General features: G+C 29.5%; 1 protein-coding gene across 1 annotated transcript in view; it reads right to left on the minus strand.

Moving 5' to 3' along the window:
- Positions 1 to 1,496: 1,496 nt before the first annotated feature.
- LOC108689031 (dedicator of cytokinesis protein 1) overlaps positions 1,497 to 14,274 on the minus strand; it is a 13,620-nt gene continuing 842 nt past the window's right edge. The window contains exons 2-23 of the mRNA XM_018195621.1: positions 13,843 to 14,084; positions 12,988 to 13,736; positions 12,677 to 12,833; positions 12,418 to 12,588; positions 11,959 to 12,339; positions 11,648 to 11,863; positions 11,214 to 11,536; positions 10,718 to 11,066; positions 9,677 to 9,775; positions 8,546 to 8,736; positions 8,100 to 8,450; positions 7,612 to 7,888; positions 7,247 to 7,494; positions 6,914 to 7,045; positions 6,549 to 6,828; positions 6,229 to 6,452; positions 5,845 to 6,144; positions 5,203 to 5,512; positions 5,005 to 5,114; positions 4,352 to 4,459; positions 2,590 to 2,857; positions 1,497 to 2,505 (exon numbers count right to left, since the gene is read on the minus strand). Coding sequence (XP_018051110.1) covers positions 2,056 to 2,505; positions 2,590 to 2,857; positions 4,352 to 4,459; positions 5,005 to 5,114; positions 5,203 to 5,512; positions 5,845 to 6,144; positions 6,229 to 6,452; positions 6,549 to 6,828; positions 6,914 to 7,045; positions 7,247 to 7,494; positions 7,612 to 7,888; positions 8,100 to 8,450; positions 8,546 to 8,736; positions 9,677 to 9,775; positions 10,718 to 11,066; positions 11,214 to 11,536; positions 11,648 to 11,863; positions 11,959 to 12,339; positions 12,418 to 12,588; positions 12,677 to 12,833; positions 12,988 to 13,736; positions 13,843 to 14,084 — 5,936 coding nt within the window. The 3' untranslated portion in view covers positions 1,497 to 2,055. The remainder of the gene's footprint in view (positions 2,506 to 2,589; positions 2,858 to 4,351; positions 4,460 to 5,004; positions 5,115 to 5,202; positions 5,513 to 5,844; positions 6,145 to 6,228; positions 6,453 to 6,548; positions 6,829 to 6,913; positions 7,046 to 7,246; positions 7,495 to 7,611; positions 7,889 to 8,099; positions 8,451 to 8,545; positions 8,737 to 9,676; positions 9,776 to 10,717; positions 11,067 to 11,213; positions 11,537 to 11,647; positions 11,864 to 11,958; positions 12,340 to 12,417; positions 12,589 to 12,676; positions 12,834 to 12,987; positions 13,737 to 13,842; positions 14,085 to 14,274) is intronic.

Genomic DNA, 14,274 nt, shown 5'->3' on the forward strand with positions numbered 1-14,274 from the left:
GTAATATATATAGTAATATATATAATATATATATATAGTAATTTAAGATTGAATTATTTTAAGCATTAAAAGATTCAGCTTCGACCGTTATAGGCTTTTAATTTCTAGAAAAAAAGAAAGATTGTTTCAGTTTAGATACAAAGATGATACATTAGATGGTACATTAGTTAATTAGTAATTATATAATTAGTAATTATATAATTAAGAAAGCAAAGCACTATATTAAATTTCTTAATTTTTAGAATCAATATATTGTCAATTTTTTCGATTACATAACAAAATTGGTGTCAAAGCTAAGAACTGTATTCATAAATGCTCTGTCAAATACATAGTTATGTATTTGTTTTCTTTTTTGGAATAAATTCCGTAAATAAGTAAACAAGTTGAACTAACATAAGAACAATAACTTTGAATACAGATCTTTGTTACATTAATTATTATAATAATGAATAAACTATTAAGCTCTTTATTTTTTAGCTTATTGATTCTTTAGCTTCGTGCATTAGATAAATATCAAATATTACTTTTTATTAGCAATACATATAATGCTCTCTAACGCTTTTAATAAATAAAGCACTAATCTCTTTGGCATGAGACTCAAATAATAATGATGAAAAATGTAATAAATAACTTGTATCAACGATATAAACGATTGTTTCTGATAGTAAGGTTTTAGAATATGCTGTAACTAAAAAGCAACACAAATCGGTATCCTAATTGATTGTAAAGTCTTTATGATTATAAAATTAAAAATTATAACTTTTTGTAATTTACTTAAACATTTACTCTGATTTTGTGCTCCATTAAGAAGCACACAGTATCATATGACTGTATTACGACCATTATATAATCATTACATTATTCATTTGGATGAAATAGATATGCAAAAAACATATGCATTATCATTATTGCATACTGAATATGTTTATAAACAATCAATATCTTCTTCTGTATTTTTAAAAATAAGTTAACATATAAGACTATAGTCTCACTGTTAACAAGTATGAATGACTTATATAAACATTAACACATATAAATTGTTTTACCACTAGATCACAATGGCTCTTGGTAATATTTAAATAACTATATGTCGCGATTAAATTATAACTACTCTCATAATTATGTTATAAAAATCGAATTTGTAAAATAAATTATAATATTATAATAAACAAAAAATTGCAAATGCGTTAACTATTTTCATTATATTTAATGCGTATTGTATTAGTAATAGCAAATCCGTTCAGAAATGGTTAGTATAAAATATAAAAGGTCTCCAAAGTTTTTTATTATAATTAAAGCTATATATGTATACCTTTTATATCAAAATTTATAAAAAATATATATTTTCCACGAATATATATATCCAAAGTCATATCGAAATGAAGTCTTTAATCGAAAAAATGGACATTACTATAGTATGCTACGCATTGTAATGGATATTACAGCAAGCATGTAAATTGTAATAAAGCAATATTAAAACGTTCAATAATGCGCTTATTTAGAATGAACGATTGTTAAAAGCGAATTTCGCTTTTCATCCTTATACAGCACAAATTCTACTTTTTTTGCGTCATTTTATCTCGATAATATAAAAATCTTGGATCTCTGAATATAGCACAAAGCTTCGCTGTATAAGAATAGAAATGTAATAAATGCATTGCTATAGTGTCAGATAGTGATGTCATTATAGTCTTTGTCACATTGTGCGCATTATAAATTATAAAATATTATATCTTTTAAATCCATATTAACTTTGGATTCCTTTGTCAATAACATTGCTCGTTATATATAAAACAATACTTTCTGTTGTACAGAGTACATTTGTAAAGGATTTTGTGTCATAGTAGCGTGTACTTATTAGCTTATCCTAAATCGCGAAAGAAAGGCACAAAGAAATATATTATAACACTAACGCTAATGAATGGTAACTCTTCTAAATATTAACGATACAAAAATTAGATGGAGAATGCTTTTATAAACGTAGATGATTGCTATTTTGTTCACAACACTTGGCAAGGTGAACATCGTGACGTCTATATATCATATTGTATTATATTATGCTGTTGACGAATCCTCAACAAGTGAGTTTTCGATATCATTGGAGGCAAATGTATTCTTGTTCAAATTGTGAACCGGTCTTTTTGGTTTCGGTGGAGGTGTCGGCGGTTTAGAATGACTGTCTACATCATCGTCGGTAGGCGTCGGCAACTTGTTTTTACACTGTCCCGAAGACTTTAGATTATTTAAAGCAGATCGATTAGTGGACAGTTCCTCTGGAAGATTACAATAATCGGCTTCACGCATTTTAATTGGTAAAGGCGGTGGTGGATCATCCTCAGATGCTGTACTATCAGTTGTACCGACGCTATCTCTGTTTCCTTTTCCTAAACCGCTTGATTCTAGTCCATTGTTGATGTTTCTTAGGTAATGAGATTGACCAGACCAACGATTACTCATTCTTCTTTCTTTTTCCGCTTCCGATCTTAGGGGACGTTTAGGTGTGAGCTGTAGAAGTGCAAAGAAGTTTATAGTTATTAATTATATTTACTTCAAAATTGTAAGCAATAAGACAATGTTCAAAGTCTTTACCTCTTGTCGAAGTTCGAATATATGTGTTGATTGTAAATTAGATATTAACGATGTAACAGATGATGTTGCTTGTTGAATTGAACTAGATATTTCGGTGGTGGTATACCACTGGCTGGTTGGTTGATCGGTTTTTGTTACTGTAGCAGAATCACTCTTTCGCGAGCTTCTACGTTTCGAATCTTTTTTCTTATATGTTCCTGGACTTGGATTTCCCAATGCTTTTTGCAAAGAGGCCGTTGACAAGATGTGTGAACGCATAGAGTTGTTTCTACAGATTAAAAATATTCGCGCGATTAAAGATGTCTCTATCATTTAAAAAAGAAAACTTGCAACTCTGGATAGATAGAAAAGTTAAAGATCAACTATTAATTGAACAATGCGCAACTCATGATTGAGTAGATAAGCGCGATTGAATCTCATAATAAAATAAATTAAAATTTATTATTATTAAAATAAAATTTTCACAAAAAAAAAATTAAAATTTACAATTATTAAAATAAAATTTTCTAAACGTGTATATGCTAATATTTGCTGAGGGATCATTGTGGTAAGAGAAATAACGAATAATAATTGCGAAGCCATTCGAGCTTTGCAATAATCTCGTAACACAAGTGTATATTTTTAATTACCTATCGTAGTTATTGTAGACTTAGGAAGTTTAGTAGAGATTGCCAGTTGTGTGTGAAGAAGATATATATTACAGGGATATTTATGATATTATTATGCAAAATAAAATCATGTAGATAAAAAGCAGAATAAATAAATGAACAGATATAAAAATCACAATAATAATCACAAAGAAATAAAATACACTTTTTGTATACACTTAGAATTAAATATATAGAATGATATATATAATATACATATTATAGAAACATGATTATGTGACATTCAAAATAGTTTTTATCGACTTATTGTCTTAAATCTATTCTACAATTGCATAAACGTAATAAATACTTGTAATTGTAAGAATTGATCAATTACAGTCAAATATTCTTCTCATATTCGGCTGATTGGAGAATTTTTATACTTACAACTACATTTACGCAATATAGAATAGACTTTATATGCTTCTAGAGTTACATTGAAAATTTTTATTTATATATTTAATAGTTATTTTTTAAATTATTCTTTCCTGTTTAATATATATAAACTTCATTATTATTTATTCAATGCTAATTGTAACTTTATTGTTTTATGAATGTTTCCTACTCTCGGAATATATATGTATGTAAAATAAAATAAATTAGATTAGTGTGCAATATATAGGATATATATTAATTGTATAAAAATTAACAAAAAAACAAGCAAAAATAAACATTATGCAGTATTAAATAATATTAAGCATTATGCATGATGCTTTCATTAAAAAATGTAAAATGTAAAAAGAACGAGAACATTTATATAGGAGTATTAAGTGCGACGAAAGGATAATAAGGTATTATGTGAGAGTTTATCAGGTCCAACAGCAATATTCCTGAAATCATATTGCATTCTTTTCTATCATGTGTTCTAAATTTTTATATTATTTATCTTCTATAAATATAAAATGTGATTTTTAATAAATATAAAATAAATTCGTGCATCTAACGATTATCAATTAAAATAGAATATTTATATGTATATTTCATATAAAATCCAAGTATAAATGCATAAATATTTTCTTTGAAATCGAGATTACACTAATTCATCTACAAAAAAAAAAATGCTTTAAATTTTAGTTAGTGCTGGAGGTAAGTTAACACTGGTATGATGACTTTACCTTGACAAATTGACGTTTTGAGTATTATTCGAAGATGTGTTGTTGTTAAAATTGAACGATGTAAGCGACTTGAACGTTGCAACTTGGGATCTTGTAAGTGAAGATACCCTGTAGTGAGTTACACAGCTGAATGGAGTAATTACAGAATAGCTATATATTATTTTACTATTGATACAGATTTCCCAGACCAACAATATTTGATTTTGTATATTTTAAATAATATACATACTAATTTTTGTATATTTTGTTTTTATTTATATACTGCTTAGGAATTATGTTTCGCAGAATGGGCGCATTATTTTGACATTTAATGCACAAGATAATGTTAAAAATAATTGACTTTAATTACTTCTTAAGACAATTAATAACTTTTTAAAATATTGTGTCTTATTTTAATAATGATGATTGTGATGTAGCAATAACATGCTATGCAATAATTATATCTATGTTAGTTACACACACACACACACACACACACACACACACACACACACACACACACACACACACACACACACACACACACACACACACACAAAAACACACACACACACACACACACACACACACACACACACACACACACACACACACATATAAACTTATTAATAAAATAATAAACATGCCATGCAAGAATGGACGGAAAAGCTTACTCTGAATTATTCATATTTGATTCGGACAGACAGTGATTATCTCCTCTCGAAATTGGTGGTCTTCGCATTGTTACAGTTTGCGTTAGGCTTTCAATTTGTAAATCGCAAGTCTGTGTTATAGAATAAATTTATAAATTTAATGCGAGTTAACTTGATTATTATTTCGATAGATATTGATTTGAATGATTAAAAACTTACTCTTTTTCCATATTTAGCTTCTACTTGATTACGCATAGACATGAAACATTGCTCTAAACGTTGATGAAACGGTGCTAACTCGGTAGGTGCTCGTGTTTTATGTAACTGCAGACCTACACTGAGTAGAGGGATTTGTTCTGCAATGAGCCCTTCTAACTTGAGAAGATCTGAACTTTCGTCCGGATGACTATCTTTATACTCTGCGTTGAGAAAAGCTTTTTCGTAATTATCGATACCACCCATAACAGCTGGATCCAATATGCCATTCAATTTCATGCTCAAAGGATTTAATGGAAGACTAGGATCACTCCTGTATAAAACAAATAGTAGTTTCATAAAAATTTATATTGTAAAATAATGAACAAATATAATAAACAAGTAAATCAATTTTATTTTAACACTTTGTTACATTCATTATAAATTATTAAAAAATGGAATAATGTGTATGATTTTATGTAGAAACGATCAACGTGTAGTAGATAGATTTTAGATTCATTCTTAAAGTTTGATTCATATAAGCCTTGGTTTTAAAAAAATTAGTTAAAAAATTAAAAGTTTTTAAGTTAAAAAGTTGCAATATGAGATTATAATTTGTATCGAGAATAAAATAAATTAATATATATGTATAAATATGATACAAACTTGTTAGCAATAATAAGATCCCTCAGTGCTGTGTTCGTAGCTTCCATAGTTTCAATTGCGTTTCTCAAGGGGCTGACTAAATATGTCTCGCTAGATGTCACAGGAAACCATCGAAGAATTCCCGGTAACGGGTAACTTGTAACAAGTACTGTCCGTTCTAACCATAACGAGGCAAATTCATTGCTATTGTTAGTACTAATATTTACTTCCTTTTCTTTATCGCTATTTATTGCAATGATTTCTTTTCTCGGAGCAGGTCTTGAAAATCTAAAACGCTGCACATCATTCACACGATGATATCTAAAATATAAAAACAATGATAATCATAAAAATACAATAGAAAATTGATGAAATTTTACACAAACTATAATGTTAAATATGCACCTTAAAACTGCTTCTGCAGTAACTGGTTTACCACTTAAACGATGCCTTTTTTCATCCATCAATGGCTCTACCTTATTAATTTGTACATACTGTTGATATGATTCTAACATTTCTGTGGTGGGCGGAGACAATTTATTCATTTGTTCTGCATTCGGTAGTTGATTTAGTGTTCTTGTACAAAAATCACTAAGTCGTTCATATTCCTTTCCTCGATAAACAAATACCTATATCGCAAATATATTATTTCATTGAACAAAGAACAAAAATAAACAATGATTAAAGATATGTTAATAAATACGTTAATAAATATGTGAAAGTACTTTATTTTGAAGAAAAGCAGGATGTCCTTTGCCGTAATATGCGACTCTGAAGTATTCTGGTTCAGGTCTTAATTGTTTTACTATACAATCATAAAACTTTGCCATGCGTATTAGTAGGACGGACAATTGCAAATAATCAAATGTTTCCTCTTCATATTGTGAAACTAGTTCTTTACAAACGGCAAGAGCGCATTCCCACATTCTTCCTTTATCAAAATAATCAATGATATCATTGTATAACGCTTCTTTCAATTCACGATGTGTTTGACATAAAGGATATCTAGAAAAATGATTGAATTTTTTAATATTAATTTCATTTCTAAACAAGCTTACATAAATCATTTAATATTGGTTGGTAAAGTTACCTGTGTGATATTAATAAAGGTGATAAAGGCTGATCACTCCATGCTAATAACTGGCTGTGGAGTTTTAAAGAATAAGCAGCTTCTGTATAGTTATCGCATTCTAGATGTAATTCACATAGCTTGTTTACATATCTATAAAATATATAAAGAAAATCATTTAATATGTTTTAATATACATATATTTATTATATTAATTTTTATTTATGGAATATTTAGATTAATATTAAAAAATCTAAACCAATCACATTTAATCAGACCTAAATTAAAGACTTAAATAAAAGACAATTAAAACACATTTAATTTATAAAAATATAATAGATTTCTTGCATTTACCTAATATACATTTCCTTTCTATTAATCTCAGAATAAAATTCCAATAAATTCACAGTACAAAGCATACGATGCTCTTGGGATTCGGCGTGAATAATATCGCGATATTGCAATAAGCGTTCCATAAGTCTAGATATAGTATCTACGAAACGTAAGCCTTGTTCTCGCATTGTAGAATGTTTTTCACATAAAGAACCCATAACATCAGTCCACAGTGTACGAAAATGTTCGTCGCCTCTGCCTCCTTCGACCTGTAAAAACCAAACTTTTATGAAGTGACTTTTCATTAATGTAATTATCAAAGTAAATTTCAATTAAGACTCTGTTCTGCTTCTATTTATATATAAAATTATTACAAAATACTATACCAGAATATCCAGTTTTGCAATCATTTCGTTTTCATATTCTGTAAAATTAGCTTTGATATGAGCAGGATCGCGCTTAGTATCCCCATATCCTTCCACTATACGTGAACTATAGTACTCGCATTGCATCATATCGAAAAAAATAGGTATAGTAGCTTTTCTTAATTCAGTATCGGGTATTAATGCCATTTCAAGGATGGCACCAACTAAAGCGGGTACAAACAATATTTTGTGTTGACCCAAGTTGAACCACATAGATCTAATTTCGAACACAGTTGCTCTGTAACATACCAAAAGAAAAAAATATTCGTTTTATTTAACAATATAATATTTAATAAATATGATTAAACATACATCAAAAATGATACATAAAATGTATGGATTAAGAATTTGTCTCAATGTTAAAAATATTCTTTCTATTTGAATCTTTAGTTTTATTGTGATAGCCTTGAAACATTCTGCGTAATTATTATATTACGTAAGAGACATACCTGCGCATATCTTTGTAGCGCTTAATAATACGATTTCGTTTCGCTGATGTAAATGTCTCCAATTGTAAGGCAGGTTGTGTTAAAAATGCAATAGCGCAATGGAAAAAATTTGACCATGCTTGTTGCTCAAATTCAGTAAAAAAATAATCTCTAATTGTGGCCGAGAAGTACCGTAAAGAATTCAAAATAATGTTATTTTGGAGCATGATCATCTCACACCAGTCTCCAGGAAATACACTTCTAGAAACCAGATCTTTAAAGACAAGCAGTATTTCCATAAGAAAGTCAAGTAAATCAATTTTAGTTCCAAAATGATTGATATACACTTCATAATGGAGTTGTGTCATTTGTCTGAAAAGGGATTAAGAAGGAAAAAGATATTTTAGTCCTTGTTCTTTTCATAATTTTTACATTTTTGTTTTATATTTTTGGAATCTTAAATATACCTGAATATTGCTAACATTACTGAAACTAAATTTCCAACTAAAGGATTTTCTCTGTCCATTGATATAACTGTCTGTATAATGGTACGTAAGGCTGTTAGCATTATCTCCTTGACATCTGACACTGTGCTACCTATGTCTTTTCTAAAAGTCAGTTCCAGAATGTCAGATAAGATCTTGACACACAATTCCACCTAAGGAAATATAAAAAACAAATATAAAAAGTAAATTGCTCTGTGAATTATTTACACAGTATGTTTAAAAAGTTTTCAGACAAAAATTAAAAAATTTAAAAAATCAACAAATTCAGATATTATTCATATCAGCTATTATTTATATCAGATTTCTACATAATTCTTTCCCTTTTCGATACGCGCAGAATGATACAATGATTGGAAACTATTATAATATTCCTCTTATAGAATCGCATTTAGCTAACGCATTATAATGCTGAATTTACGATTTGACTATAGATACAAATTCGCACGCCAATGCGCCTGCACACACAATTAGGACTGTTTTACAGTTTTTGACAGATAATAGTAATTTATCATCTATCCATCCGTATTTACTTGATTTAATTCCGACACTTTTTGATATTTTCCAAAATAAAATTGCACTTAAAATAATTTTTTTATGTACTGATGTATCAGCGATTCAAGATGTAATGAGATGCATGAAATAAAGGCGATTCTGAAAAAGAAGTACCATATAATAGCTTCCAATTCATAATTGAAATTTATTGTGTATATCGAGAGGGAAGGGATTATGTAAAAGCTTAATATGAATAAAAGCTGATATTTAAATTCGTAATTGTTTAGAATTTTTGTTTAGAAAAATTTCAGACATACTGTGTATTAAAATATAAATAAAAAAATTATTGCGAATATATATCAATCTATAATACATCTAAATTAGTGTGTGATATGGATACACTATACAATCTGTACATTCATACAAAAAAAATAACTTACGTAACGCGAATCACCGATGCTAAAATTTTAATGCAATACAACAGATAAAGTGCAGATACATCAAAGTTCTATGTTAAATAGTCTCAAAATCATGATGCTATGAAAACACATTATTTATCCACATAGGAGACTTTCTGCATTTATGCAGGATAAAAATTACCTCTTCGGAGTAGCCGCGATGTTGGTTGAGCCGATGCCGATTTTCGCCGAGCAACCTGGCTACCTTCGCCACGCTCTTTCCAGGCGTACTCGATAGCCCCTTTAAACGCCATTAACCAAAACCAAACCGTACAAAAAATGAAACAACCCTTGTTAGTTGAAAAAAACAATACCATTTTTTCTAAGGATGTACACACTACATTGAAAATTTTCCGACACCACAATGTAAATATAGAACTGCAGGACACAGTATCATGAAATACAGCATGAAATATCAATACTAGAAAAGTATTCATAGTACATCAGAAAAGAAGTAGATTAGATAGATTTTTATTAAATAATTTTAAATTTTCTATGTCATATGAACTTTATATCAAATAATCTTATGGAAAAATCGCACAATGCAGAATAAACATTATACAATAACATTACTAAACAAACACATGCTACATTCCAAGTTTCAATCTTTTTCAAGTCGTATACATTTCCCTTTTCATGCTTATCAAAAGTAAGTGTAAAGGATGTCTTTCAATATGTTATATTTTCAGCTAATGCAACTTAATAATAATTATCATTATTTTTATTAAATTTTCTGAAATCATAGTTTATGTAATTATTTTTTTTTAAATGTAAAATTAAAAAATTAGCTAGAGTTTAACAAAGAATTTAATTAGAACAAAAAAAATCACAAATTAAAAAATAAAAATGAAGAGACATCCTCTGTAAAAAAAAGATTGAGAGAGAAGAGTCAGAAAGATGCGTGGCGGAGGAATCGCAGGCTGCACGGAAAGCACGAACAATGATATTTATCGTACATCACACTGAATGATATCAAATGTAAGTGAAAATTCGTGAATTTCAACAAATCCGGTTATATGTAAATTTATGTAGTTAGGCCGTATCATGTATTGCGAAAATATAAATAAGTATATGAACTGATATTATTTTTTGTGAGATAGAAAAATAATGTGAACATTTCATATCGCTTAAACTGTAAGTTAAGAAATAGCATTAGGAAATAGCATACTTTATAACATCTTACCTCCTCTTTAGATTCCAGTAAATCTCTGACAAGTATAGTAATTCTCGGTAATAAAATCGCTCTACAATCTGCATTTAAAAAAAGCGGACTGTGTACAATGTCGTTTACTGTCATCATTTTTTGTTTGGTTAATCTACCGGTTGGTAAAGTTACAAGTAAATCTGTTAAAATCGTGCTCAGTTGCTTGCCGCTATAAACTCTTAATAAATGAGGTATCGTTGTTGGTAGGTACTTGAGACAGGCTCCTTGAACCAACAGAGTACCATCTGTTTCGTGACTCATGAGATTAACGATAGATCGTAAGAGATCAGTTAAAGTTTGTGAGAATTCTTCTTCATCTTGATTTAACCTTTTAAAATAAATTATAAATATTAATTGAAAGTAATTCTTTTTTGGAGTATCTACTCATAGCCTATTTTAGATAATTTTATAAAACATTTTATTTATGATTACATAATATATAAAAAAATTATATATATATAATAATAAAACATACTCAGTAAATAAAAGACGAGATTCGACAATAAACCTCATGCAGTATTGCAAACTTTTCATTGTCTTAAGCAATAAATCTCGTTCCTGACCATCGCCATTGCTGACGCTGTCTATACGTTTACGTAATACCGCAATCAATTTTTTATATGCGAGAGTTGCAGAAAAACTTTCAGAAATATATAAATCTAATACTGGTTGAAAGTGCTGATACTTTCTATCGGACACAAGTCCGATAATATATAAAAGGCACTCAAAGACCATGTCATCGTAGACATCACTGTCTGAATTACTCATCAAAATGTTAAATAAAGCATCCAAAACATCCTAAAAAAACAGAATATAATTATACTTTATTTATATTTATACTTTATAAAAAAATTATTTTTAATTATGTATATATAATTTTCATTTTCAATAAATTAGATTTATTGTTACCTGCAAAAACTTCACTATTTCCTCCCCATCAACTTTCATTAAAGCAGCTAAAGATTCTTTTAAGTCCGTATTGTGTGACGCCCAATTGAGTAAACCTAATAAGTCTACATTTTGGGTCAATTTAGTTGAGCAAATATTAGTTGCTATTAAAAAGCTATCCTTACTGGTTAATGTTAAAGATCCTAAACTTGGCTTTTTCTCCATATTTAATTCAGCCTAAAACATACAAACAAAAATGAAGAAAAAAATAAAATAAAATGTACAACATTTAAGAATATTAATTTTTTGATCTCTTTATCAAATAAGTGTACCAATTCTCCACGTGTTGATGGCAATTTAAAATAAGATATATCGCTCTCTTCATATTTCTTCTGTTCTAATTTATAAACCAACAATTCATGTTGTATGTCTTGTAAAGTCGTTCCATTGCGTTGCATTAATCGAACATAACTTAAAGCAAATGGCTTTTCAGACTTATCTTTCGCCTCGTTAGAACTACGATGCTTAAACGTAAACTTTAAGTGGGCCTGTTTAAATTCTTCTATAGGTATGGCAATCTTAAATGTTTCGCACCATCTAGGTTTGTCTTCGTGATAATAAATAACGCTACGATACTCGTCAATTGGAGTCACGCCGCCACCTAATGTCATAACTCCGGGAATTGCAATACCATATTCATTACATACTTTAACCTGTTAAAATTTGCAAATATTCATATATATGTGTAAGTGTATACAGAATATAATTTTTTTTTAATTTATCTTACTAACCGTTACTTCTACATTTTTGTCTGTAGATTTGGAGCCTTTGCTAAATTCACCGCTAATTAATGTTAGATACAGATCATTACGTACGTCACCCGGCAAAATAACTTCTGGGAATCCCATTTTACGCGCGATTGCAACATTACCCAGTACCAAATGTGGATTTTCATCACGTACCTTTCAAGTATTAAAAATGCAAAATATAATTTTCTTTTTATAGCATAATCAAAGTAATTTCACAGAATAATTTTATTTTAGAACTTACCTGTTTCGGATCACCCCTTAACAATTTTAAGCTAGTCCATAATCCTTGTCCCCCTGTGACATTGGCAATATTACCATTGACATGTTTCTGAATATTTGCTTCTTTTTGTGCAATAATTCTACGTAACGTACCATCAAGGCTATCTTTCTCGCAACATCTGAAACAAAAGCAGAAAACCAACAAAAAGAATTCTAACTCGATTTTATAAAAATCATCATAATGCTTTTCTTTGACACTTTGTTACGAATGCCATATTATTTAATCTTATTAAAAAATATTCTGATCTTATTAAAACTGAAGTATGTACTTACTGTACAAAAGGTATAAAATGATGTTGCTCAACATCACCCTCAAGCTTGCCAGTAATGAATAAGGTAATATCCATCGCGGCAACACCAAACGGTCTTCTCATAGTTTCCGCGCTCTTAATTTTTGTTTGATTGGCTTGTGTAACACTTGAGCGACGGTGATCTGGTTCTTTGGCTTCCATACCGCCTATTCTAATTACGTAACAGGCTAAATAAACTTTGTCTCTTGTTAAATCTCTGGAACCAAGATCTGTGAACAATACTCTAAGATTGTGCAACTGATCAATGTCCCTTGCAAGTCCCTCTTTACTCCACGATACCACATAATTTTCTGTGATAGCTTTCATCTCTCTGCCATCGTATAAAGTCAACAGTAGCTCTACATCCTCTGCCATTTTACATACAAAATTTCTCACACTGACGAAGAAGATATGTGAATATACAGGTACTTGTGGCTTATAGGGTTTTTTCTTGGTATCATTGCATGCTTTTCTTATTCTCTCTGCAGCAGTCTCATGATGATAATACAATTGTATAGTGCTTGTCTCCATGGGATTCAAAATATTTCCATGCTCGTCTCGAACCACCATATCCAAACCTAACAGCTGATTTCCAGTATCTATCTTTGCTGTTGCCAATCTCTTCATATCTTTTAATTCGTCTACTGTTAAAGTCCCACTCAAAATCTTGCTTCTGTATCCAATTGCATCCAGAATTTGCTGCTGCATCGTTCTGAAGTGTTCGGAATGTGTCTAAAACATACAGAATTATGAAGTTATGTCTGCTCTGTATAATACTCTTTTTATTTCCAGAAATAAACAAATTGTTTATGTTTGACAAGAAGTATTCTATACATACCACATATAAATGTTTCCAATAATGTCCCCATTCTCTTAAGACGTTAGTGATCTCTTGTACTAAGTTATCCGTATTCGTTGATTTTTGTAGGATATGTATGTAGGATTTTGGAAAAATTCCACATGTACCCTTAAACTTGCTGCGGCCGTAATACCAATCTGTACATTCCGCAGTTATCTGTACAACCTCTCCAACCGTTAAGCATATTGCGTGCGGGATTGAGTGTGCAAAATTATGGACGGCTAAATAAAGTGATAAAATACAAAAATAAATACAGGGTACATGTCTATGATTTTGACATTCCAGTGATTTTTCAGGAATATAGTTTTTGAGGAATTATGCATGGAATATTTTGATAACATTGTGAAACATTGCCTTCTCTCTCTCTCTCTCTCTCTCTCTCTCTCTCTCTCTATACATATATATATATAT

The sequence above is a fragment of the Atta colombica genome, unplaced genomic scaffold (assembly GCF_001594045.1).
Source record: "Atta colombica isolate Treedump-2 unplaced genomic scaffold, Acol1.0 scaffold254, whole genome shotgun sequence".
Lineage (NCBI taxonomy): Eukaryota > Metazoa > Arthropoda > Insecta > Hymenoptera > Formicidae > Atta > Atta colombica.